Source organism: Euprymna scolopes, chromosome 15 (genome assembly GCF_053919585.1).
Source record: "Euprymna scolopes isolate OS-2025 chromosome 15, ASM5391958v1, whole genome shotgun sequence".
In the NCBI taxonomy this organism is placed as follows: Eukaryota; Metazoa; Mollusca; class Cephalopoda; order Sepiida; family Sepiolidae; genus Euprymna; species Euprymna scolopes.
Window position 1 is genome coordinate 36,098,133 of NC_136496.1, and position 24,895 is coordinate 36,123,027.

General features: G+C 36.6%; 1 protein-coding gene across 6 annotated transcripts in view; it reads left to right on the forward strand.

Annotated features, from left to right (window-relative positions):
- Positions 1-24,895, forward strand: part of LOC145293781 (histone deacetylase 11-like) — a 104,964-nt gene that overhangs the window by 2,457 nt on the left and 77,612 nt on the right. For 3 of the 6 annotated variants that reach the window (XM_080140320.1, XM_080140315.1, XM_080140318.1), the window contains exon 1: positions 21,973-22,010. The exons of the other annotated variants lie outside the window; for them this stretch is intronic. In XM_080140320.1, coding sequence (XP_079996446.1) covers positions 21,988-22,010 — 23 coding nt within the window. In that variant the 5' untranslated portion in view covers positions 21,973-21,987. Of the gene's footprint in view, positions 1-21,972; positions 22,011-24,895 lie in introns of those variants that run through there. 6 annotated transcript variants of the gene reach the window in all.

Genomic DNA, 24,895 nt, shown 5'->3' on the forward strand with positions numbered 1-24,895 from the left:
CTAGTGGTAGCGTAAGCTCCGAGGGGTTGCAAAGGATGCCCTATGCGACCTTCTACAGGGTTGAATAACAAGTATCGTAGTACGGCGGGCAGCGAGTAACTAAGTTGTGCCAACCGTTCGCCAGTACGTCATTAACACTACTGGTACTAGTCAGAGACACAATTCTTTTATAACAGAAGAATTGTGCCTCCCACTACTCCTCCAAGTCTGTAAGAGACTCGTCCTCTCAACCACTCAGATGCCACCACATAAGCAAGCTTCTCTTTTTTTTATTTTCTCACACACTCCCGACAAAAACGAGAAAAAAAAAAAAAAGGTAGAAGAGAGAGAAAAAGAAAGGCTACATCAAAATGACAGACCACCAAAATATTTGATCAAAAAACAATTGTTAGTACAATATATCATGTTAGCTCTAGTTCACCAGTCCAGATTAAGCAGGCAGCAGGCTAGGTCTACCCCGTCGTTTTTTCAGGGGCGTGCATTCTGGGCAATAGCACATTTGCCTGCTGGGAGGTTCTGAGTCGATACCTACACATCGGAAATGGTACCAATCGTCGCACGAGTCACAGCCGGTCATATTCTGATTTTGTTGCGGAGAGTTGCACAGGGGACAACCAGACCTGCTCCTCAACACTAGGGGGTGAATCTAACGTCTCCCCTCCCTCCACAACAGGAGGTTCATCAGGAGTTCTAGAAAGCTCTAAGGGGTACAGATGTTTCAGAGAATGTACTTCCTCCAAGCCCTCCCCTTTTTGAACACGTGCTGCTCTAACGACACCATCATGGCCTGGAATCAGTTCAGTAATAGTTCCTAAGACCAAAAACGGTCTGGGTTTCAAAGGACTCTTAATCAGAACAACATCATCCTTCTGGAGGCGGTTTCTTGTACAGAGTCGGGATCATCCAGGAATTTTCCTTCCCAGCTCTAGCAGGTACTACTCATACCATAGTTTGTGGAACTCTGTCAGACATTGGGCCCTAAGTTCCAAGGTTTGAATTAGCCTCTCCCTGCTGGGTGGCAACAAGGTAGTTCTATCCTCTCTATCCAGTCGTATCAATAGCCCGGGGCTCTGATTGGGCTTAAGGAACATATTGGGGGTAATTGTAGTAGCATTTTTGTCGGCTGACACCTGGTAAGTAAGAGGCCGGTTATTAACAGACTTCCGAATATCAGATAACACTGTCAGAAGGATAAAGTGATCCAATCTACCCCTGCCAAGAATCTTAAACAGGCAGTTCTTCATGGTCTTGATACATCGCTCCCATGTTCCTCCATACCAAGGAGAGAACAAGAGAATGGTTTTAAGTTTTAACTTACAAGGACCGTATTTTCTTTGATAGTCCGTAAAAAGAGAGAGACGGTCGAAAATCTTTCCACTTCCTATAAACGTTTTCGTGTTGTCACTATAAAGGGTTTCGGGAACGCCATATCGGTTAGTAAATCAAACCAGGATGTGGAAGAAAGAGGGCACGCTCATGTCGAGAACTACTTCAATGTGTATTGCTCTGATATTCAAGCAGGTGAATAGGGGCAAGTACATTCTTGTATCTCGTTTCCCATCACTCACCCAAAGATGGCCAGTAAAATCAATCCCAGTGTGTTGATAGGGGACTCTGAAATCGGTACAGTGCGACAGCAGGGCAGCAGCAGCATTCGGCGTCACTGGCGTTGAATTGTAACGTTTACATCTGGCATAAATAGCCAGTCCCATATTCACAGCTTGTCGACCCTGTGGGACCCAATAACTGCTTCACCTCAACTCTGCTAGCGTTGACCCAGTTCCAAGGTGGCAACACCTTTCGTGACAATCTAAAATGACGAGTCTGGTAACAGGATGATGTTTCCCTATGAGAATAGGGTTTTTAACTTCATAACTAAAGTGGGATGATTGGTTGATTCTTCCCCGAGATCGAATCAAACCGTCAAGGTCCAAAAAGAGATCCAGAGCACAAACTTTAACTGGCACGGGTTTACCACTCGGCTCCGTTAGGTACTCCACTTCTGCAGGAAATTCTTGCCATTGCACTGTCTTCACAACGTATATCCACACATATTTGTCGAACTCCTGAGGGGAGACAAAAAATCTCTTCGATTATACCATCCTCCTGTTGCTGACGAAACACCTCCAAATATTCATTGTATATTTTTCTTTTAGTCAAGTATGCCGCCACCCGGTCTAAAACATGCAAGGAAGTTGCATTATTAGAAGGGATTCTGGCTAATCTATTGTGATGCCAGGGGAGCTCCACATAACTTCCATCCCGTAGCTCTACTGTTTCATCAAACCGCTTCATCTGTACTTGATCGTAATCAGAGAATGCCTCCTGACTGGATAGCCCCAGAGATTCCAACGTAAACATTTGTTCTAGTCCTCTCTGCACAGTACTGTCAGGAAAACACTTCGCCATGGGATCCAGGTATGTTGATTGTGTTTCAAGGACAAAACGTAAATGTGATGCATCAACCTGGGGAGTATGTTCGGGTTAGGGTTAGAATTAAACAAGAGGTGAGTAACCTCATAGGGGGCTTATCCTCCAAAAAAAAAAAAAAGAGTCCACTGCTCTGAACGGGACCAATCCAGACAGGGTTGAAAGCCCCATCCATTCAAACACGGGATCAGCTTCAATAAGTCCAGGTGTTCAATCCGATATAAACCAATTATTCCCTTGATCGGTATTAAATCCAATCCGATCTCAAACTGACCAGCCAAAACATATTTTACATCCTGAAAGACACAATAAAGATTCCAAGTTGGCCACTCGAACCGACAAGTCCATACCATCGGCCACCAAGACAGATGTCACAGTCCTTCCAGAACCCAAGTCAACTCGCAGGCCTACCTCTGTGAACCCACGCTGACACTCACCTAGAAAGGTAGACAATCTCAGCTGACAATTGACATCAAGGGTCTATATGTGGCACAAATTTCTCAGTACATCTGCCGCCAGATATGTCTGCCCGCTACCCGTGTCCAGTAGGCAATTCACTGACACTCTCTTCGTTCCACAAGAGAATGTAACTGATTTTTGTTTTATTTTACTTCAGTTGAAGTTCTCAGAAATCAAGGGGCCCACAATCTGGGGCTAACACTTGAAGTCTATATGAGATACATAGATATTCGAATGTTCCATTTAAGTTCTTTATCTCTCAAACACTGAGTTAATAAAGAAGTTGAGAACATAATTTTCCTCCCCCCAATTAACCATTTTCATATGTTGTAGTATATCTTTTGTTTTGGTCTCTTGGCCTTACTGGATCCCAGGACAAGCATTTATTTAGTCTGGTGGAGTATCCAGCTTCGTGTTATTACTTGAGGTAACAAGGTGCACCATTCCTCGTAAAAGCTAATGTCGGTAAGCCATAGTGAGGAGATCTTATTTGGGCAGCGAATACTATGTGATTTTGAATGTTTGGTCAGGGTTTACTTCTATGGAAAAAGTATCTGCCAAGAAGGGGGAGGGGAAATAATAGATAATCATTACTTTTTCCCAATACAAATTAATTAATAATACGGTTGGATAAATGACAAATAGAAAGTTAATTCAATATATATAACTCTTAACTCAGATAAATTTTAATGTGTTAATTCAGTTAAAACTTAACTTTAATGTGTGTTAATTTGTTGACAATTCAAATTGAGATTCAATAATTATATAACTTTAATTCAGATAAAACTTAATTTTAATGTGTGTTCCACTGTCTGCTCTTAATTTCCAATTGAAACTTTTATAATTCTAATGCATCCCAATATTAGTAATGACCACTATGTGGAATGACCTGTGGAGCTTCATCCTTACAATTTGAACAAAGCCCCTTCTGTAAGATATCTTGCTAATTCACTCCTATGCAGCTGAAATGGTACCAGCTGTCGCAGGAATATCGCAGCACACCATAGGTGATGTTCCATCATTAGGAACTGAACAGGTTGGACAGAAGTGACCTCCTTCCTCAAACTCGGTCGATACAATATCATCATTACCCTTAATTTCCAAAGGCACAAGATTTTTTAAGAAATGGACCTGTTCGCACTCGTCTTTAAGAATAACAGCGGGACGAAGATTATTGTCACTTCCATTAATTAATTTAATTATTTTACCAAGATTCTAAAATTGCCTGGGTTTGTTGGGAGACTTAATAAGCACTATCTCTCAAACAGATAACTTTGGGGAACAATTGCTCCCAATTTTGGCATCGATTTCTCTTAATGACAAGAGGTAATCATTGTGCTAGATACGATTGAATTTTTCAACAAATTTATTCCTCATTTCGAGGGAATGTAACAAGGCAGTCCTATTTGGGGGGTCAGGACATAATTCAGAATCATAATTATTAATAAGCAAATGAGGTTGATAGCCTGTTTGTAGAAAATGATTCGGACTTAAAATACTAAAGCCTCTGTCGGCAGAAGCAATATAAGTGAGGGGTGTGCACATCAGAAAGTGCAATCAGAAATTCAAAATAATCAAACTTTCTTCTGCCCAATAGTTTCCTCATACATTGCTTGACAGTTTTAATTAGCCTCTCCCAAGCCCCCTCCCCCACCTTGCCAAACAGAATAAAGAGGAATTGTTCGATAGATGGTGTAAAGAGATTTAAATTGTTCCTTCAGCTCGTCAGATTCAAGCACGTTCAACAGCACTATTCTGGACGCAGCAAAAGATTTCATGTTATCAGAATATACATGCATAGGGATACCAAATAAATTCTTAAACTTAACAAAGGCCAGTATGAAAGAGCGGGTGCTCATGCCCGGCAATAATTCTAAGTGAGACAGAGAGAAAGACCACATAAAAATAAATAGTGGTATATATATTACTAGAATTGAAAAGAGTAAAAATAAAAGAATTAAATATGACAAAAGTATTGAAGCACAAAACTCCTGCATGTAAAGAGCAATACATACATTTTAACTTCTACCCTTCTAACCTTTATGGAAAATTGTCCGGTAAAATCCACACCCACTTGTTTAAATGGGTGAACAAAGTTCACTCTATGAGCAGGCAATAGAAACTCAGCAGGTACCTTACAAGGCAGAGAATTTATTCTTTTACATACAATGTAAGTACATAAAAAGGCTTTAATGGATTGTCTCCCCTGAAGGATCCAAACCCCAGACAGCCTTAACTTATTGAGGGTTGAATTAACCCTCATATGACAACAGTTAAGACGAGCTTCCTTAATCACTAGTTTTGTTAAATAATGATTTTTTTTCCCAACAAAAGAGGAAACTTGACTTCAAAGGGAAGAATATCAGAATTCTGTATCCTACCTCTGGTTCTAATTAACCCATCTTTATCAAGGAATAACCCTAAGGCAGTTACCCTAGGGGAGAGGCACTTTATCAGAAGGTTGTTTCAAATAACCTAGTTCATATGAGAAGGCCTCCATTTGCATGTTGGCAAATAGCAATAATTTGGCTCTGTTGAAATTGTCAGCACTATGGTGACGTAATAAATCATAAAATTTCAACACTTTTTCTAAGACGCTGATTGCCTTAGATAAGCTGGAATACCTTGTAGTATCCAACGGGAAGGTATTTTCAGAATGATGTGCCTCATAAGAGTATAAACATGATATGATTTTTTTATTAGTTTCATTTAGACAAGGTAAGGGTGAGATTGGCCAACCAAAGCCATCTTTATTAAGCCATTCCAGGCTACACATCCAGAAATTGAATAACTGGGAAAATTTAGAAGTGTTGATACTTCTAGTTAAAAGACCTGCCGGATTTTCCGACGAAGAAACATATTTTAATTTCGGTAGAATGCCAAATTTGATATTAATCTCTTCTGAAAAATTTTGATCCTAGCGATCCTGTTTTCAATGAGTATATTTCTCTTGGATCCTTTACCGTTCAGGACCCACGAGAGGGCAACTTGGGAATCAGACATTAGGAAAAAATTATCCATGTTAAGAGGCCCCAAGGTACCCAAAATCTGAGGGGCTACCTTAAGGGCTAAATACATAGCCAATAGTTCCAAAGTGGGAAGTGACTTCCCCTTAATGGGAGCTACTCTAGCCTTAGCGAACAACAGCTCCCCGTTTCGCATACAAAGTGAATCCGTATGCGTTTTTACGACGCGTCACAGAAACAAATAAATTGGACAGAATGATTTTCAGACAATACACGCCTGGGAAATTCAAATTTCCCCAAATTATTCAGATCCTTGGCATGGTTTTGCCACAGGTTGATGAGCTCTTCAGGAATCCGCTCATCCCAAGACAACTTATTTTTTCAGATCAAGCTGACAAGGATCTTCCCCTGTATTATGACAGAGAGAAGCAATGATAAAGGGTCATATACTCCTGATATTTGTGAAAGAATCCCCCATTTGGTATTGACCCCAGGGTCCACTTCAGTGGGAGTTTGAACGTATCCCGAAGAGGATCATATTGGTATCCCAATACCTTCTCAAAGGCTGGGAATGGAGAAGAAATAGTTTCATCCTCCAACATTTTATCTTGTATTTTAGAGCAGTTAGAATTGCAGGATCGCAGATCGAATCCTGCCTCTAACAATCTGCTGCAAACATTGTTATAAATAGTAAGTAAGGATTCTCTGCCACAACTGGTCGTGACAAGATTATCCACGTAAAAATTGTTGTGAATCCTTCACATATTTTTCCGCATGGAATTTCAATATGAAGTTCAGTATAAAGGGGCTAGCATTGAACCCAAATATAATTGTTTTGTACCTCTATGTACATAATTTGTCACCCTTCTTAAGAAAAAAACAAAATTTGTTTTTATCCTCTTCCGATTTAAGGTAAATTTGTAAAAAGGCCTTCCTTATATCACCTAGAAGGACATATTCATTTTTCCTGAAAACCAGCAATAAATCCAATAATTTAGCAGTTAAGTTCATGCCTATGTAGGCAGCGTCATTAATTGATGTCCCCTCTCGACGTTTCAGGGAGCAGTTAAACACGGGACAAATTTTTGTTGTCACCCCGGGTCCCTCCTTAATAACGGATCTATGCGGAGCCCAAATATAATCTTCATAATTCCCAAGTGGGACAAAAACTGCTCCACTATTTCACATTCCTCATAATCATCAAACCCTTGGAGGTACTCATTATAAGGACTCTGCCACTCTCGCCATTATCTTCAAGGAAAGCATAAAATTACTTTTCACATGTGGGAGTTTATCATGATGCCATGGTAAATTTATATAGTATTTTCCTTCCCTTAAAATGATGGAGTTTTGAAACTCCTATCTTCTCTTTGTCCACTGCAGATAATTTGACCTCTTCGTCGATACCCAATGATTCGAGAGTGAGCAACTTCTCTACCCCTCATTCAACTGTAGGTTCGTAGAAGAAAGGTTTTAATCCGTCCTCATAGGAGAGAGTCGGACTTAGAACAGAATTGATTAAATAGCTGTTGCATTCAGAAAAGGATTTCACAACGCTATTAAATAGAGGCGAATCTACCTTATTCAAAAAATGTTGGCTCTTGCCAAATGGAATTACATAATCACCATGCTTCCATGCATTGCCATTAAGACACCTTGTCGCGGCTTGGCCGCTAACAACAACAACAACAACAGCACAACAGACGACCAGCCACTGACAGCCTCCGCCGAAATCAGCAGTAGCAAGTAAACAACAACAACAACAACAACAACAGCACAACAGACGACCAGCCACTGACAGCCTCCGCCGAAATCAGCAGTAGCAAGTAATATCAGCAGCCGTCACGTGGTTCCAGAGCCCCGTTTTAGAAAAGAAATTTAAAAAAGACATCTTTTCTACAACAAAAACAAAACAACAAACTTTAACTTCCTGGAAAAACTTCGTGAAATACAAACAACGAACTCCTTCAGCATCGACTGTTTGTAAAGAACACATCCGAGAATTAATATTAACTGTTGTTTAGAAACAACTTCCGGCCCGCTCCCGGTGACTAGCAATCCCCTGAATATTACGGCGATATTTTTCACCTTCGGCAGCTTGGTTTCGGCAAAGCTCTGCACTTGCTCATGGTTCCCTAACCGTTCGACGCTCGCGCAATTACTGTGACTCCAGTCTCTTCACTGTAGCAGTCCAGTCCACCACCACTACTGTGGCTCCGGTCTCCATGCCGTAGAAGTCCACCACCACTACCGTGGCTCCGGTCTCCACACCGTAGAAGTCCACCACCACTACCGTGGCTCCAGTCTCCATGCCGTAGAAGTCCACCACCACTACCGTGGCTCCGGTCTCCACGCCGTAGAAGTCCACCTCATCACCACGACTCCGTTCTCCATGTCGTCCGTACCTCTAATACACTGACGCCTTTCTCAGTGACTGTCCGATCCGAGCGCCCGTCCGTACCTGATGAATACTGAACCCTCAGTGTTGCCAATTGTCCGTCCGTACCTCTCATACACTGACACCTTTCTCAGTGACTGTCCGATCCGAGGGCCCGTCCGTACCTGATGAACACTGAACCCTCAGTGTTGCCAATTCGTTCGTCCGTACCTCTCATACACTGACACCTTTCTCAGTGACTGTCCGATCCGAGCGCCCGTCCATACCTGATGAACACTGAACCCTCAGTGTTGCCAATTCGTTCGTCCGTACCTCTAATACACTGACACCTTCCTCAGTGTCTGTCCAATCCGAGCGCCCGTCCGTACCTGATGAATACTGAACCCTCAGTGTTGCCAATTCGTCCGTCCATTCCTCTCATAACCTGAGGCTAACACATCAGACTGTCCCAGTCAGACCCAAGTCAACCAATCACCCGCACCAGTTACCACGCCGACTTCTCCGACGTCATCCCAGCATTCCAGCTTACGGCGAACCGACAAGCATACCCCTGACAGAATACACCCGCGACGGACCCCGAACCAACGTCGCCCAGTGAGAAAATTCGCATTTACTACCCTTTCGTTTGCCTAAATAAAAGGCGAGACTTTGTCTTTAAGCTAAACTACCCGAGTTTGTCATTCTTCTTTGTTCTGTTGTTTTCTTCCTTGTCCTTATGTCTGATGTTTATTTAGTTGCACGGTCAGTTGGCTAACCACCTTCAGGCCTCACTGCAACAACCTAACCAATCTGAGATTATTTACTTTAACCAGAAGGTCCAAGCCAATAATCCCGTTAATGGGAGTTCCGTTTAAATTCTTATAGTCGGGACAGAGCCGGAATCGTTTTTGAGTGAAGTTATTAACAACTTTATCAAAATTATCAACTTTGAATTTTAAATTCAAATCCCTGGAAAATAACGCCGCAAATTTAAAAGGATTTTGATCACCTAATTTTATAGATATATTGTGCTCCTACAATCTCAATTAACATGTTCACAGCCATATCAACCTTCTTGGGTTTTATGATTTTAGCCAAACACAATTTAAACAAAATTGCCTGGGCGAAAAACGAACGTTGACTCCCAGTATCAATCAAACAGAAAAAGTAAACAGATCAACCATGAGCTTTCATCGATATTCTAAGAACAGGAAAAATACTGTTCTGTTGTCCAGAATAAGTTGTATTGCCCACAAAGGACTTATTTCCTTTAGGGCACATTACGGGGCGGCTAACAAATATTCTGTAATGTCAAACACGTGAAACATTAGTATTTAGAGAAGGGAACAGTTCGCCACTTTTACTCATTAATTCTCTCCTAATATTAGGAAATTTTGCAAATAATACATGGAGTATCAATGCCTCTGAGGATCTAAATCATGTAATTTTCCGATCCATGAAATTTTGTTGGTAAGACATCATACAGCCGTTTAAAAGTTGTCGGTTTTTTAAAACTTATTGAGGTATTGCCGTTAAAATCAATTTAGTTTATGAAATATGAAATATGGGCACTTCTATATTATACAAACGAAAAAATATTCGCTTTCAAGTGAAACACATGGTACCCATGTAATTGTCAGGTCTCAAATAATAACATACCCCAAAATTACGAAAAACAATAAATAAAAAAATAATTATTAATGAAAAAAGAAATTTATGAAAGGAAGTGAAATCGCTATATTACGCTTACTAAAAAAGAGAAGTTGACAGATGAGATAATCTAGTTCTGTTGCTTACGTCATGTGACGAACGTAATTCAAAATGTTGGACAAAATTTATTCCCACATAAACTTTATCGAAAACAGTTTTTCATTAATAATTTTTTATGCCTTATCGTTTTCCGTGATTTTTGGATATGTTACTATTTGTGAAATGACAATTACGTAAGTACCATTTGTTTTGCTTGAATTTCAATATTTTTTTCGTTTGTATAATATAAAAACATTGAAATATGAAAAAAAAAGAAAAAGCAATGGCCGCTTAACTGGTGGAAAGGGTGTCATACTAAAATGATAGTAAACTTACCATTAACCTTAAATCCGGGTGGCAACACCCCTTTCCAACCAAAACCTTAGTAAAACTGTTATCTCGGTTAGAACGGGAACAGTGTTTAATTCTGTGATGAAGCAACATCCTGTCTTTATTTTAACAACAATAAAGCCTAAGAAGCGTCCCTGTCTCCCAAGATAAAAAGTTACATCCAAGAGCCTTACATTTCCTACTTCCAGGACGACATTCTTGATATATTACAAAACTCACACATAATCGCCAAAGTTAAGCAAAGATCTTGTCTGCCATTTTGGATTTCTTATGTAGATGAGACAGATTTCATCAAAATAAAATTTGGAAATAAAAACCTTACAAATAGTCTCCATATGTTAAAAGTTTACAGGCCGATAGAGCATTGAACTGTAATTCGTTTGTTATATATAAATTATTTGATTTTATTGATCAGATATTTTTAGTTGTTACAAGGCTATGGAGGCTGATCAAGTTAGTTTTCTAGATATATATTACAAAGGATGACTGACCAGAAAAATTGAAGTATTGAGGATGTCTAAACAGAAGACAAAGACAAATGTGGATATTGTTGATAGAAATTCATTCCAAATAACAATGGTATGCCAGCAGCAAGCAAATTGAACAAGAAGGATGCTTGTAAAATGCTATTATGAGAAATTGATGTATACTGAGTTTTCATGTTCCCAATCTCAAGTTTTTTTTTTGTTCTTTTTTTTTAGTTATCAAGACTCGGAGAGCACTCTAGGATAAAGGTTAATGAGTGTTAATTAGATGGTGAGGCAACACCGTGATGATCAGTAATGGTGGAACTTGGGTAGGGTTTAATTATATAAAAGGACGACTAAACAAGAAATTATTTACATTGGACTTGAAAACGACTGTTATGGTCAGCTGGGAAGCAGCCCCATGGTATCGTGTTCTACAGACAGACAGTTCTAGGAAAGAAACTTTGCTCATGGAATTTTCGTTTAGTTTTAGGCACAGAATGAGGGGAAATTGTTGACAGTTGTTGCAGCTAGACGAGTATTTGTTACGAATGTTTTACGGAAGGGGATTAGATTAGAGCTTGGTTTAGCACCTGCAATAAAAGTAATGATAGAACAGAGGTAGACTTGCAACATCTCTTCTATGAGAAAGAGGAAGTGGAGGAGGCAAAAAGGTGTTCACCCACTAGATTTTGAAGACGATTTTTTACTCTGTCAAGGCAGCAAAGAGTACTCTTAGCATTTTTGTTACTTGCGTTCACCTCCAACAAGGCATATCGCCACTTGGACATAAGGAGCTACTAATTGGGGCCATGCCTAAGAAACATTAGCCAGACGTTTGTTTACATTACATTTAAATCTATTTATATGTGACAACAGTACTCCATCTTAAAACGTATTTGTCTATTGTATATGTAGAATATTGTCAAAAGTGAAGTACTTTCCGGAGCAGTAGAATGATCCAACCATTTCTCCAGCAATTTCAGCAACGAATATGATGTAGGTCTTCTATTTCAGGTCAGGAGTTGCAGAAGTAATATCTGCTTGGAAGATCTCTTTTTAGTTTTGATGAAGTTTTGTTTTTTTTAGGTGGAGGGGGCGATTTTAGGTGAACGTTTTTAAGGAAAACTTTTTTAGGCCATTTAAATGCATGAGAGAGCAAGAGAAATGTTATGATAAACGCAAACAAAATAACGAGTTCAAAAGGATAACTTCATGGCAGATATTTGATATTTATCTAAAAGTGGAAGTTTATATAGATATGTTCCTATTTACAATGCCTCCCCACAGGACAAAGTTTGACACCAGGGTCGTTTTTTAACGTGGAGAAAAGGAACAAAAATAAAAATTGTCTCAGTCGTGAAGGACTTCTCCTCCACTGACAGAGAACAAGAAATTGAAGTGCAGCATCTGAAGAATAAATAAATAAAATGTTTAATATTTTTAGAGTCCTTGCAGAATAAAGGGACTTCATATGTAAGATATCAAGGCAGTCTGATTCGATTATATTATGATATTGAACTATCCACAATTCTAAAAAAATTGTAACCAAAACTTTCTTCACTCAATTACAAAAATTACATTTTATTAAAAGTTATTAATAAAAGTAATGTTCATTTTAATGTGTACGATTTTCATTGTAGAAAAGTTCAGTAAAAAAATGTTATTAAATGTTAACATGTATATGTTTATTTATTTGTTTATGATCCGCAGAAAATTCGCAATGGCTCAGGCATCAAAGATCAAAGTGTTGTATCTGTTCCGGCAGATGCTGCACTTAAGATAATTTGTACCAGTCAATGGAGGGGAAACCCTCTATACTGGGACAATTATTATTTTTGGTAACCAGAGTGCCCCCTTTTTGCCTACTTTTAGGGGAGCTGGTTTTTACCTCACATTAAAAACGGCCTTGTGCCTAATTTGCTCAGTGGGGGAGCAAATAAATACCATCTGTTCCGGCAGATGCTGCACTAAAAGACCATTACCCTTGAGGCAATCAGTTTCTGGTCCATGTAGGGGCAACCCTATATACCAAGAAGCAGCACTACCAGTTCCCCCTTCCCTTCCCTAGGGGCAGCTGATCCCCCCCATTTCCCCTCCCCTCCTCTCCACATTGAAAAACGTCCTTGTGCCTAATTCGCTCAATGGGGAAGCAAATAAATATCCAGCATAAAATCCGCAGAGGACAATGAATGAATTCAAGCTGTGTGTGTGTGTGTGTGTGTGTGTGTGTGTGTGTGTGTGTGTGTCACGTTTTGTAAGTGTGCATATGTGTATGACAGTGTGTGCTTAAGTGGGTTCAGAATTGTAAATATATGGTGAGGTGAAAACAGAATGTCAGCATTGTCTTTGATTTTTTTTTATCAAAGGAAAATTCTGGCCTTATACGAGGTTAAAGAACCACCATCTTGTCTCGATAGTTGTGGTTGAGGTGAATCCAAAAATAATTTGATTGGTCGAAAAAAATTTTTTTTTTTTTTTATTAATTCAGGTAGATGTATATGCAATTCCGGTTGCACAGAAACGATTTTAAGCATTTTCATTTTGGACACTGAAAAGTAAATTTTGCTGCTACATGTGGACTGAATATTCATAAGATTTAAGAAATATATGATAGGGGAAGCTATAAGATAAAGAATGAGGCTGTACGATTCTCCGGTGTTGTTGCAGAAATATTGCCGGCTATGGGTGAAACGGATATTGAGATTTGACAAATTGGATTATAAAAGAGCTCCTTCCAAAAGACTTGTATCTTAGTACAAATATAAACTGTTACTGTTCTGTATTTATCAACCTGCAATTTCCATGAGGTTATTTGGTTGTGTCCGGCAAATGACGGAAAGAACCAGAAACGATGGATAAGTAGTTTCCTGGATATGAAAACGTTTTTCCAATGTACTACTTAATGAATTTCAGTGGTCATCACCATTCTTAACATGGGGAGGCGGACGGGGGGGTGTAACAATTTGTATTTATTGGAATAAGGCTCAGATATGGAGAGAACATTAGATAGCAGAAGTTCTCTGAACTTCTCCAATTTCTAATGAGCAGAGTATGACTACTGTCGACCAAGGAAAGATTCTATCAGACATGCGTATGCAATGTGATGATGTATGGAAGTGAAACCTGGCCAGCGAGGGTTGGAGATATGTGCTGCATGGAAAGAAATGACATGAGAATGATACAATCGATTTGTGATGCAAGTCTTAGATCTGATGACCTCAGAGGATGAAATATGGACAGTATATGGTGAGGTGTGCAGAACAGAAGACTTTGCTGGTTTACTCACATTAAAAGAATAGCTAAGATTTCTTGGGTCAGTAGATGTTGAATTGTTGAGGTAGTAGTCAATTGGCAGGTGAAGGCTAAGGAAAACATGGGAGGAAGTGATAAGGATGGCCAAACATAGGTTGGTTTGGGAATCGGTTGTTAAAAGCTGTCAAAAGGAATGCCAGCATGCAAAGCCAAAGTAAAATAAAATATGATGGGGATAACCGTGCAAGGTGAATGACATTTTTTTATTATATTTTCACCCCAAACAAGGCACATTGCCATTTTGGTGTAGGGGGCTACTATCAGGGGCAACAACTACTGGGGGACTATGTTGGGATTTGGGCAGCAAGATGTCTTAGTATTAGTATACTAAAATTTTGTGGATTTTGTTATCTTGCTTATTTGCATCTTGTCGCCACGCACACAGGATGATATCACAAAGAGATATGGATTACATGATAAAGTAACCATTCATTACTTATGACATCATCTCTTTTCAAATACATATGTTACGTTGTGTGTGTATATGAATGTTTTAAAACAACGTACATGTTGAATAGTAGGGTTTGAATTTTATCTGTATATTCATGTGTGTATATTTTAAGATTTCTGCAACAGTTCTAACAGGAAACGATTGACGTGGACGTATCGAAACAGTTGTAGAGAAACAGTTCTTTTTAACAGATGAAAATAACACAACACATACCTGAATTATTTATGAATATTTATTTTCATGATTTCAACCAGCATCTTCAGAGATTACGTCTTCACATCTTGGCTGTCTGAGAAGACGCCTCTCCCTGTGCCATGGAGAGACCAATTCACCCTTGAGTCGTTTGTTCTTATGTTCAGCTAACGATTCTAGAATCTCCTCAAATTTACATCTAATTACGTGTCTAAGACCAACAGCTGACATAACCTCAATCTAGTTATTTGTTTATCTAAACCAAAAATTATATTTACGTCTATTTTCACATTCTTTTGTAGCTGTTTATTATTAGAGCTGTCAATCCTTTTTTTCCCAATCTAATTGTTTATTTTTCTAATCATAATAATCGATCCAGCGAGACTCCCGCCATCGCTCGAATCAATTAATTAATAATGCTTTGACCCTTGGCCCTGCCTGCTGCAGCTAACAGATACTATGCTATGATCACAGCCAAACGGTTGCAACATTACATATAAATGAATGAATAAAGTTTAGTTTATATCCATGTCAGTTAAGGACACATTTGGACATTTGCGTCTGTCTGGTCGAGGTGTTGTTCTGGGTAGTCCTAGGAGGTCCACCCTTCCAATTCGTTGCCTCTCGCCTTTCAGATAGATGCCTGGGATTTCCTTATGGGGTAATGCCGACACGGTTGCCCAGACAATTTTTAAATGGTTAGAATGCTCCTCCTTGTGCCACATCTTCCTGCAGTAGTAAGGAAGTACACATGAATACACACACATTGTTTGGGTGTAGTATCAGTCATCTACCGGGGAATGCCAATGGGGAATGCCAACAGGGCTTCCCAGGCAATTTTTAAAGGCTAGAGTGCTCCTCCTTTGGGAGTGTTGGCTTGACTTTTCCAACCTTTCGACCTTGTGTCACATCTTCCTGAGATGGGGAGGAAGTAAATAAATAAGCATTAATATTAAATGTGTACAGAAGATTATTGTGAAATATTTGGAATTTTAGAAAGGTTTTCATAAATTTAGATGATTCAGCAGTTCCAGTCTTTGGTTCCTCATAAAACATTTACAGCAAGAACTCCTCCTTTTATTACAATGAAAAAAAAAAGAAAAGATTTCTTTTTTCCTCTCCACTCTGAGCATTAGGCAAAATTTTCATAGACTAGCTTCTTTGCAAGGGCTTCCTGTGAAACATTACTGCGGGACTGCTTCCTTGCTTATTTGCAAACTATTATCCTCATCTTTATATTTGTTTCACGATCTGACAACGAAGGCCAGAGGAATAGTTGTCCGAAACGTCATAAAATAACAAATATAAAGATGAGGATGAGAGTCCACAGCTAAATAAATAAAATACACAAATTGCTCATCTCAAAAAGAATTCCAATAATATATATCTTTTTTTTTTTTTTTCTTCTTCCTTTGAAGATTGTAATGCTGGGTATGGGGCAGCCAAACCAGCTGCCAACATTGCCCCGATTTTCATTGAAACCAACCGAGAGTTCTTTTTAGTATTCTCGCTGTTCCCTTAAGTGCAATTGTCTGGATCGCTTTTGCACTTGGTTCACCAGGAATATTAGTTAGGTAGGACTTCAGGTTCTTCTTCATAAGCCCTGTGGCACCTATGATAATTGGTATGATTGATATCTCCTTAAGATTCCAGTTTCTTTTCATATCATACATAAGACCTTGGTATTTGGTCTGTTTCTCCCTTTCAGCTCTGTTCAGACCGCCATCATTAGGAACACTCACTTCAATCAAGGTTGCAACTCTCTCTGACTTATTCCATATAACTATGTCAGGTTTCACCTTTTTTTTTATTTTACTTCAGTAAGTTTTAAGAGATCAAGGGGTTCCCTCCTGGAGCTAACACTTGATTCTGTTATGATTTAAATTTATATCCGAGGGCTCTTTTAAGAATAGATACTGTTCCCTTTATGGCTGCTATCTGTATTTCGTTACAGCTTGGTCTTCCAAGAATTGCTTCTAAGTATTTATGAAGATTCTTTTTTATTAATCCAGTTGCTCCTATCACAACCGGTATAATGCTTATTTCGCCCAGTATGGACTCAACAATGGAATATCAGATGACAAATAAACGTGGCTTTATTAGACCAAAAATCCAATCTTGATCGCCCTTCGGGGCCCGTGGCACAATGGATAGAGATGTTGAATCTCTACAGTTCCAGGTGAGCATTGAAGATAGCAGTTTCAATCCTACCCAAAGCCGGCCAGAGGATTAGTTGGCCAAAACGGCAACAGCTACGGAAGGCAGTAATTACTGAAGATACAGTTGAATATTAAGCATTTCTATCCTGCCGCAGTTAACAACTTGATGAAGGTCAGAGGAATAGTTGGCCGAAACGTCATAAAACAACAAATATAAAGATGAGGATGATAGTCCACAAATAAATAAATAAAATATACAAATTATACATCCCAAAAAGAATTCCAATAATTAAATGATATACGCTTCCTTGCTGTTTACAACTTGATAATCTTCAAATTCAGTGTCAACGAATTTTTGACATAAACTGCTCCAAATGTAATCAAACCAATGTTGGTACTCTCATAGTGTTCTTCATCTTTTAACTAGTATTCATTAGTATTCATTTCCATCTCGTTAACTTTATCCTAGAGTTGCTCTTAGCCTTGAAATGAAATGAAACTGATACTAAAGTGGGTTTAACCAGTTTCTTCTAAAGGAGGAAGTTTCATGGGAGGATGAAATTACCAAGCAGTCCCTAATCGCATGTATATCTCCATTAAGGGAAGAGGTTTTTGCAACTCTTGCAGGGAGGTGTCGATATCCTCTTACATACAGCACCTAATATTCCCAAATTGGTCACCTATTTGGTACTTATCAAGTTCAACGTTGCTTAGCTTTGGTGATCTAATGAGAACTGGTGTGTCGCCGTGATTATGCCATGATTATGCTATTAGCCTTGATGAATGGTGACCTAATAATAATGAAAGAATTCACAGAATGTTTTTATAAAAGATATTAATAAAAAAGAACTAACAACTATACTTATATTTAAATGAATGAATAATGGCCATATTGCTCGCACTAATATTAAAATTAAAACTCTCTACATAATAGATGTATGTTTTTTTGTTTTTGTTTTTTTTTTTTTTTCATATACTGTTTAGGTTAACTAATTTGCATATTGATTTCGAAAAAAAAATTGTCACTTTTTTTTTTTAAATTCAGCGATTGTGTTTGATTTTGATATCTCTATTATTATATAGAAGTTACTTTGTGTGTACGTGAGTTCCTTCTGTTACATTGTGGAGCCTAATAAGGTTTATGTATTAGGTTAGTGCAAAAATAATGTCATTTTTTGATCAACTATATAAAAAAAAAAAATGACATTATTTTTGCATCAACGTAATATATGTAAGGCGCTGTATATAAAGTGTGTTGGGTATATGATGTTGTGTATACAGTGAAGTTTCTTCGTATCGTCTAGTTTTCATAAATCCTTGTGGATATGTGTGTGGTATGGGTTACAGGACATTTACAATACGGATAACGCAAAGGGGACGGAACACGGTTCTTAGTTTCTTATTCCGTCTTGCCAATGAAGAAATTATACGTTTGTTCATCCGGATCTTGGTTGAAAAGCTGAAATAAACATTTCTTCCAAAGAAACCACTAGGAGTTTTCGGTTAGACTTTTAGACAGCTTTTATTTCATTATGTTTCTTTGTTGGAAGATTGCATGCTGGTCTTATCTCTGCTTCACCCCCCACCCCGTACAGGGCCATTACGGTCCTGTCTCCCACCATCTTCTCGTCCATCTAGCCCTCTCTCCAACTCCAAACTCTCTTGTATATGTAACTATTCCTTTGTGCTTATGTCATTCGACCACACGGAGACCCAGCATGCGGCCTTACATCACGTTTTCTGGCCAAATTTCTTGTCTTTATTCGGAGGTTTGAAAACCCACTTTTACTTATATCCACCGCATTCTGTCCTTGTTATTGTTTCTAAATATTTTACTAAACATTCTTTTGTTTCAATAACATTCTGCGTACCTTTTTCTACATAAGTTATGAAGCAATAATAATGTTAATTATCAAACATTTTACTTTTTTTTAATAATAATAGTCGACGTTCTAAATTGAATATTATCAAGACCACCCGATGTTGCCCCAGCATAACACTTCCTCATAGGTTCAGCCGTTTTGGAACCTATCTTTTTCAAATTTCACACACAGGTAATTCATATGTCTTGCAGTGTTCTTAAATATGTTTTGTACAGAAATTCATCTGATAACTTATCGAAAAAATCTGATCTTAAAAATAATCTTTCTCCCTTATAGATAAAAGAAAGAATTTTTACAGGGGAATATTTTGCATTACACTGGACAAGGGAAATAATAAAATCTCAGTAAATCATTTTTGAAAATCAAAAAATTTGATTTTAAAGATAGACTTTCTCTCTTATAGATGAAAAAGAATTTTTAGAGGGAAATATTTTGTTACACCTGTCAAGGGAGATAATAAAGTCTCTTAAAAAAAACAAAAAAAAACCCGGATTTATTGTCCTCTGGAGATATAGCTCAGTGGTAAAGCATTTAACTACAGATCGAATGATCTCCTGTTCAAGCCCATGTGAACTTCACCATCTTATTTTAATTTTTTCTTATTAATGAGTTCAATTTACGATCAAAGAGGTACCTTTTAAAATCGCTGCAAATCATTTGTTTGTTTGCATATTTGAAAACTAAACATTAATCTGAAGTGCCTTTTTTAGGGCACTTCTTGTCAAGCCCAAATATCAGCTGATGTGATATTGTGAACGAACGCAGAGAGAATTTGATGAACAACATTATCATTATTTTTATTTATTTATTTTATTTTATTTTATTTTTTTTTTTTGCAAATTAGTCCACCGAGCAAATTTTTCCTCATAATAATCAATAGTGGATTGGTTCTATAATAATACATATGCATTTTGCATAAATTAAAACATCATGTTTAAGCGCATTATATGTGGCCAGCTAGCGTAATATAATGAGCAAATGAACGGTATATACGTTCAGAGACTACAGTTAAGATATCTTGAATTCCTTCAGCCATAATCGAAACTAAAACCAAAACTCATGAAGAATTCTTGATAAAATTATTTATAAACAAAACAGATGATTTAAGTGCCATCAGCTATAGCCGGAACCGAAACCAAAATTTATGAAGAATTTTTGGTAAAATTATTTATGACAAGAAATAGAAGAACATAACAATTAAACGACCCGGATGTAAGTGTGACACACAAAAGAACACACACGCTAAACATCTTTTAACATCACACAAAATTTGTTTAGCACTAAAAACTATTAGTCTTGAAAATTACTATAGATTTATATTAAAAGATATCTAATTTAAGTTATACATTTCAAAAGAATACTTATAGCTGAATTAATGGCCTACCAGATGACAGGTAGTGTTTTGCTTGTATGATGTATAATTAGTTTGTGAATCATTTCTATTTGCTATTAAGTTTCAGGACATCCGGATAGAACTTATGTCATGATCTGATAACCTCTTTAGAGTCTGTGTGGGTGGGTCATTAAGATTTCTTTTCTTTTTTTTGGTGAGGAAGCAGAATATACCCTACCCTCTAGGTGGGAGATGAAGGAGTGGCAATTTCATTTTTTATCCTGTTATTTCTTACCTTTTTAATCATTTTATTTATTTATTTATTTAATTTTATTTTTTGCTGAGAAAAATACGATTTTTTAGCCCCCCCCCCCCGACAAAAGGAGGGTGGACCTGTAAATTCACCCTAAAATTGCACCGTTTGTTCATTTTCATCAAGATTTGATGTCCCCTGGGGACTTCTGGAATTAAGGGGGGGGAAATACTGTACTTAGTCATTTTTTTTGTTTTACGCCTCATTCACTGTGCACTCGCGGGGGGGGGGGCATGCTTCACTTGTTTTATCTAGCTTTTCTCATTCAGATTCAACATAGCCACAATCAATAAATTCAACTCATGAAATCAGACATCCAGAAACAATGTATTTATGCCTTCCATTCTTTTTTTATTCCTACTCTTTTTTTTCTTTACTTTTTCCTTCTAATTTTTTTCTTTTTACTACTTTTTCTGTTTGTTCTTTTTTTCTCTTTTCTTTTGTTCTTTTATTTTCTTTCTCTTTCTTTTCCTCTCTACTTCCTCTTCCTCATTTTTCTTTTTTTCATCACCACTACAAAAACAACAGGATAAACTTGGTCTTTTCGTCAAGATCAAAGTGTAGTATCTGTTCTTCAGATGTTGCACCTCCATTTCTTGTTCTCTTTCGGTGGAGGATCAGTCCTTCACGATTGAGACGACAATTTTTTTATTTTTGTACCCTTTCTCCACGTTAAAAAACGACCCTGGTGTCTAACTCTGTCCCGTGGGGAGGCATTGTAAATAGGTACAACAACAAAATTGTGTGCATACATGTGATACATTGTCAAACATTCCTTGAATTTCCATGAAGGTGATCATCAGATATTTCTTGTTCACTTTCTTCAACATTTTAAAATCTCTGACATTTTATGCCTACTGTTGTCTTATTTAATTCAGTACAATCAAAAGACATGAATTGAATTACCTTCATAAATCAAACGAATTTTGGCCAAGATCAAAATATAGTATCTGTTCTTCAGATGCGGCACTTCTATTTCTCGTTCTCTTTCAGTGGAGGAGAAATCCTTCACGACTGAGACAATTTTTTATTTTTGTACCCTTTCTCCACATTAAAAAACGACTCTGGTGTCTAACTCTGTCTTGTGGGGAGGCATTGTAAATAGGTACAATAAAAAAAATAATTCTACTTCATTCCAACCCTCTAGAAAAGTGTTACATCAATAAGAATAAAAAATAAATAATTTTCAATAATATCATTCTTCTATATAAAAAAAAGACTAATGTGTTATAATCAAGATTGTTTGCTCTTTTTTACTTCCGGTTATTGCTCTGCAGAAAAGACAACAGTGATAAACAAAATATGGTCCCTTTTAATTAATGATTATTTTCCTCTCAAATAACATGAAATAATATGAAAGCACCCCCTTTCCCGATGTTAAAAATGGTTTTATTGTCTGTGTGACCATGTCTAATTATCCATCCAAATGAACAGCAGAAACTTTCACCTTTCAGTTGTGCTGATATTATATTATGCTGTCTGAAGATACTGGTTTCCTGACCCAAAATGCACGAAACCAAGATACTGGTTTCCTGACCTAAAATGCACCAAATTGATGCTATTGGGTATTTTCTTTTCACTTTGCAAACTTTAATCATGTTCTGCAAAACCAAAAACAAAAACAATTTAATTTCACAAAACAACCAAACCAAACACTTCAAATAAATATTTGAAGATATAAAACTTCAAATATAATTTTGTTTGTCTATACTTTGCGATAACTCTTTGGTGTGCCCCAGGGTTGTTTTAGGGCTAATAAAAACGCTCCATTTTTAGCACTATTTTACCATATTTGTCAAAAGTTTTCGGTGTATGTCTACTTTGCAGTTTTGAATTGTGCTGAACTCAAATTTTAAATATGTTAAGGCCTTGCAGACTTTTGGGGTTAAATGAGGTAGGGTGGGGTACAAATGATGGACTTAATCTCTTATTTATTTATTTTTTTTTTTTTTTTGCATGGTGCAGAACTCAAATTTACATTTGTTAAGATCTAAAACTGCACCGTTTTTTTTTGTTTTTTTTTCCCCGATTTTTGTAGGAATTTTTGACACCCCTAACATGAAACTGCAAATAAAATATAAAAAACTCGTACTTTCTCTTTTAAAAGTGGGTTGTTTATTTTCTTTATGGATTATACTTCCAAAATAGACTATTAAAGTTGTATAAAAAGTAATAGAAATATTATTTTTTTATTTTTTAAAAGACAGTAATGAAATTAATTCAATTTTACGAGTTCAGTATTTTTCAATTTTTAAACTTTAAGAATCTATCAAAATTTTTCTATTGATTCTATTTTTACGATATTTTCAGGGTCAATGTGAAATTTTATGCTCTTTCCAATAAACCGAACATAATATTTTAGACAAATGTTTTTTTTTTAATTCACGCCCCCCCCCTTTAAAATGTCTATTAAAAAGTAAATAATTTATTCACCAAAGTGTTATATATCACAAATTGAAGCTAAAAGATCAATAAATAATATATTCAAATTTAAAACAAAAAAAAGTAGTGTTTTTTTAGAAATTTACCTGTAAAGTCCGAAGTTTAAAACTTTTTTTTTTTTTAAATCACATTGTTTTTTTTTTGTTGTTGTTTTTTTAAAATGAAACCTTGGTCCTTGCTCCTTTTAATTGAAAAAAAAAATTAGGGATTGAATTACATTTTTCGAGTAGTTATAAGCTTGGATAGACAGAGGGGGTGCGAATTATTCAGTATTTTTCACAAAGTTTCTGACACACCTATTGCATCACGTCTGCTGTTTTTTTTTTTGTTTTGTTTTTTTAATTTAAAAAAAAAACGTTATAATACTTAAACATTACATTTGCTTATTCTTTATTTTTTCATTTTGTTTTGATTTACCCCCCCCCCCATACACACACCACACCCGGGCAAGCAAGACATACCAAACGTACACAGAAAGGGAGAAAGATAAAGTGAGAGAAAGAGAAATACAATATATAGCGATAAAAAAAAATAAATAAATAAAATAAGTAGAAAAGGTTCTAGCAATTTGGCAGAAATCAGCCTTTTTTTTTTTTTTTTTCTTTTTTTTAAAAACAAAACGTGTGGGAATTTCAAACAAAACTCAATATGGATTAAAATAAAAACAAACATACACAAAAACAAAAAACGTGTGGGAATTTCAAACAAAACTCAATATGGATTAAAATAAAAACAACACACAAAAAAAAAACGTGTGGGAATTTCAAACAAAACTCAATATGAATTAAAAAAAAAACGAATTCTAATGCAACACAGAAACTTATATTCCTGAAAAATCTATTAATTTTACTGGCAAGAAACTTCAATTAGTGACCAGATCTACTTTTAGAACTGCTTTAACAATAACTTTCTAAGTCGAGGAGAAATATTTAAAAATATCTACAGTTAAAAATGCAATTAATGCTTTAATCTCTGGTTCCTTTTTTTTTATGAAAAAAACGTTCAAAGTAAGAACTCATCTTCTACCACCACTGCGAAGAACTTTTCCTTTCTTCTTATGCCTATTGCCTAGCATGAATTAAAATTCCCACGAACAGTGTTTTTTACCAAGAACTTCCCATCTGTGGAACATATTACCATGGGATTGCTTCTCTGCAGTCTAAAACAGTCATCTTCAATAAATATTTGTCATCAATCGTCCTCATAGGTTATCAAATTTTGTTCATTCCATTCATTATTTCCAATCCTCTCATAATATTCATCATCATTCAATCGACGATCTATCAATTTCAATAAACATTATTCTTAAGTGGTTTGACAATTGATGACTCATTTGTAAACAAAAAAGTAATTATGTTTAAAGTTTAAATTAAATCCGCTTTCACTTTTCTTTTTTGGGTAAAGTAGTTAATCCCTTGGGTGATTAAATAAAGTAAGTATTTTGTAGATTGGGGTAGAGAGAGAAAATTAGTGTTTCTTTTTTTGTTTTTTTGTTTTTTTTACGAATAGAAATAATAGTCTGATTTTTTAGCTTTGCTTTAGAATGTACTAGCAGGAGGTACCCGGCGTTGCTCAGGTGAGGTGTGTGTGTGGGGGGGGGTAAATCAAACCAATAAAAGGGAAAATAAAGAATAAGCGAACAAAAAAAAATGGCATAAATAACCCTGTTTAAATGTTAAAACTTTAAAAATTGGAGAAAAAAAATATGATATCTCAGCTCAAACATGCAATCTTAAAATAATGCTGCTACTATAATGACAGGTCTATGACAGCGTGAGCAAAATTAGCTTGTTTTTTTTTATATTTAAACTAATTCAAGAAAGAATGTTTTTTGCGCATGCGTGTTTAGCTAAAAAGATATCGCGAAGTATACACAAACAAAATTATATAGAAATCAGTTAGTTAACAACTTTTCAGAAAGATTTATATCTTTAAATATTTATTTGTGATGTTTGGTTTGGTTGTTTTGTGAAAGAAAATTGTTTTTGGTTTTGCAGAACATGATTAA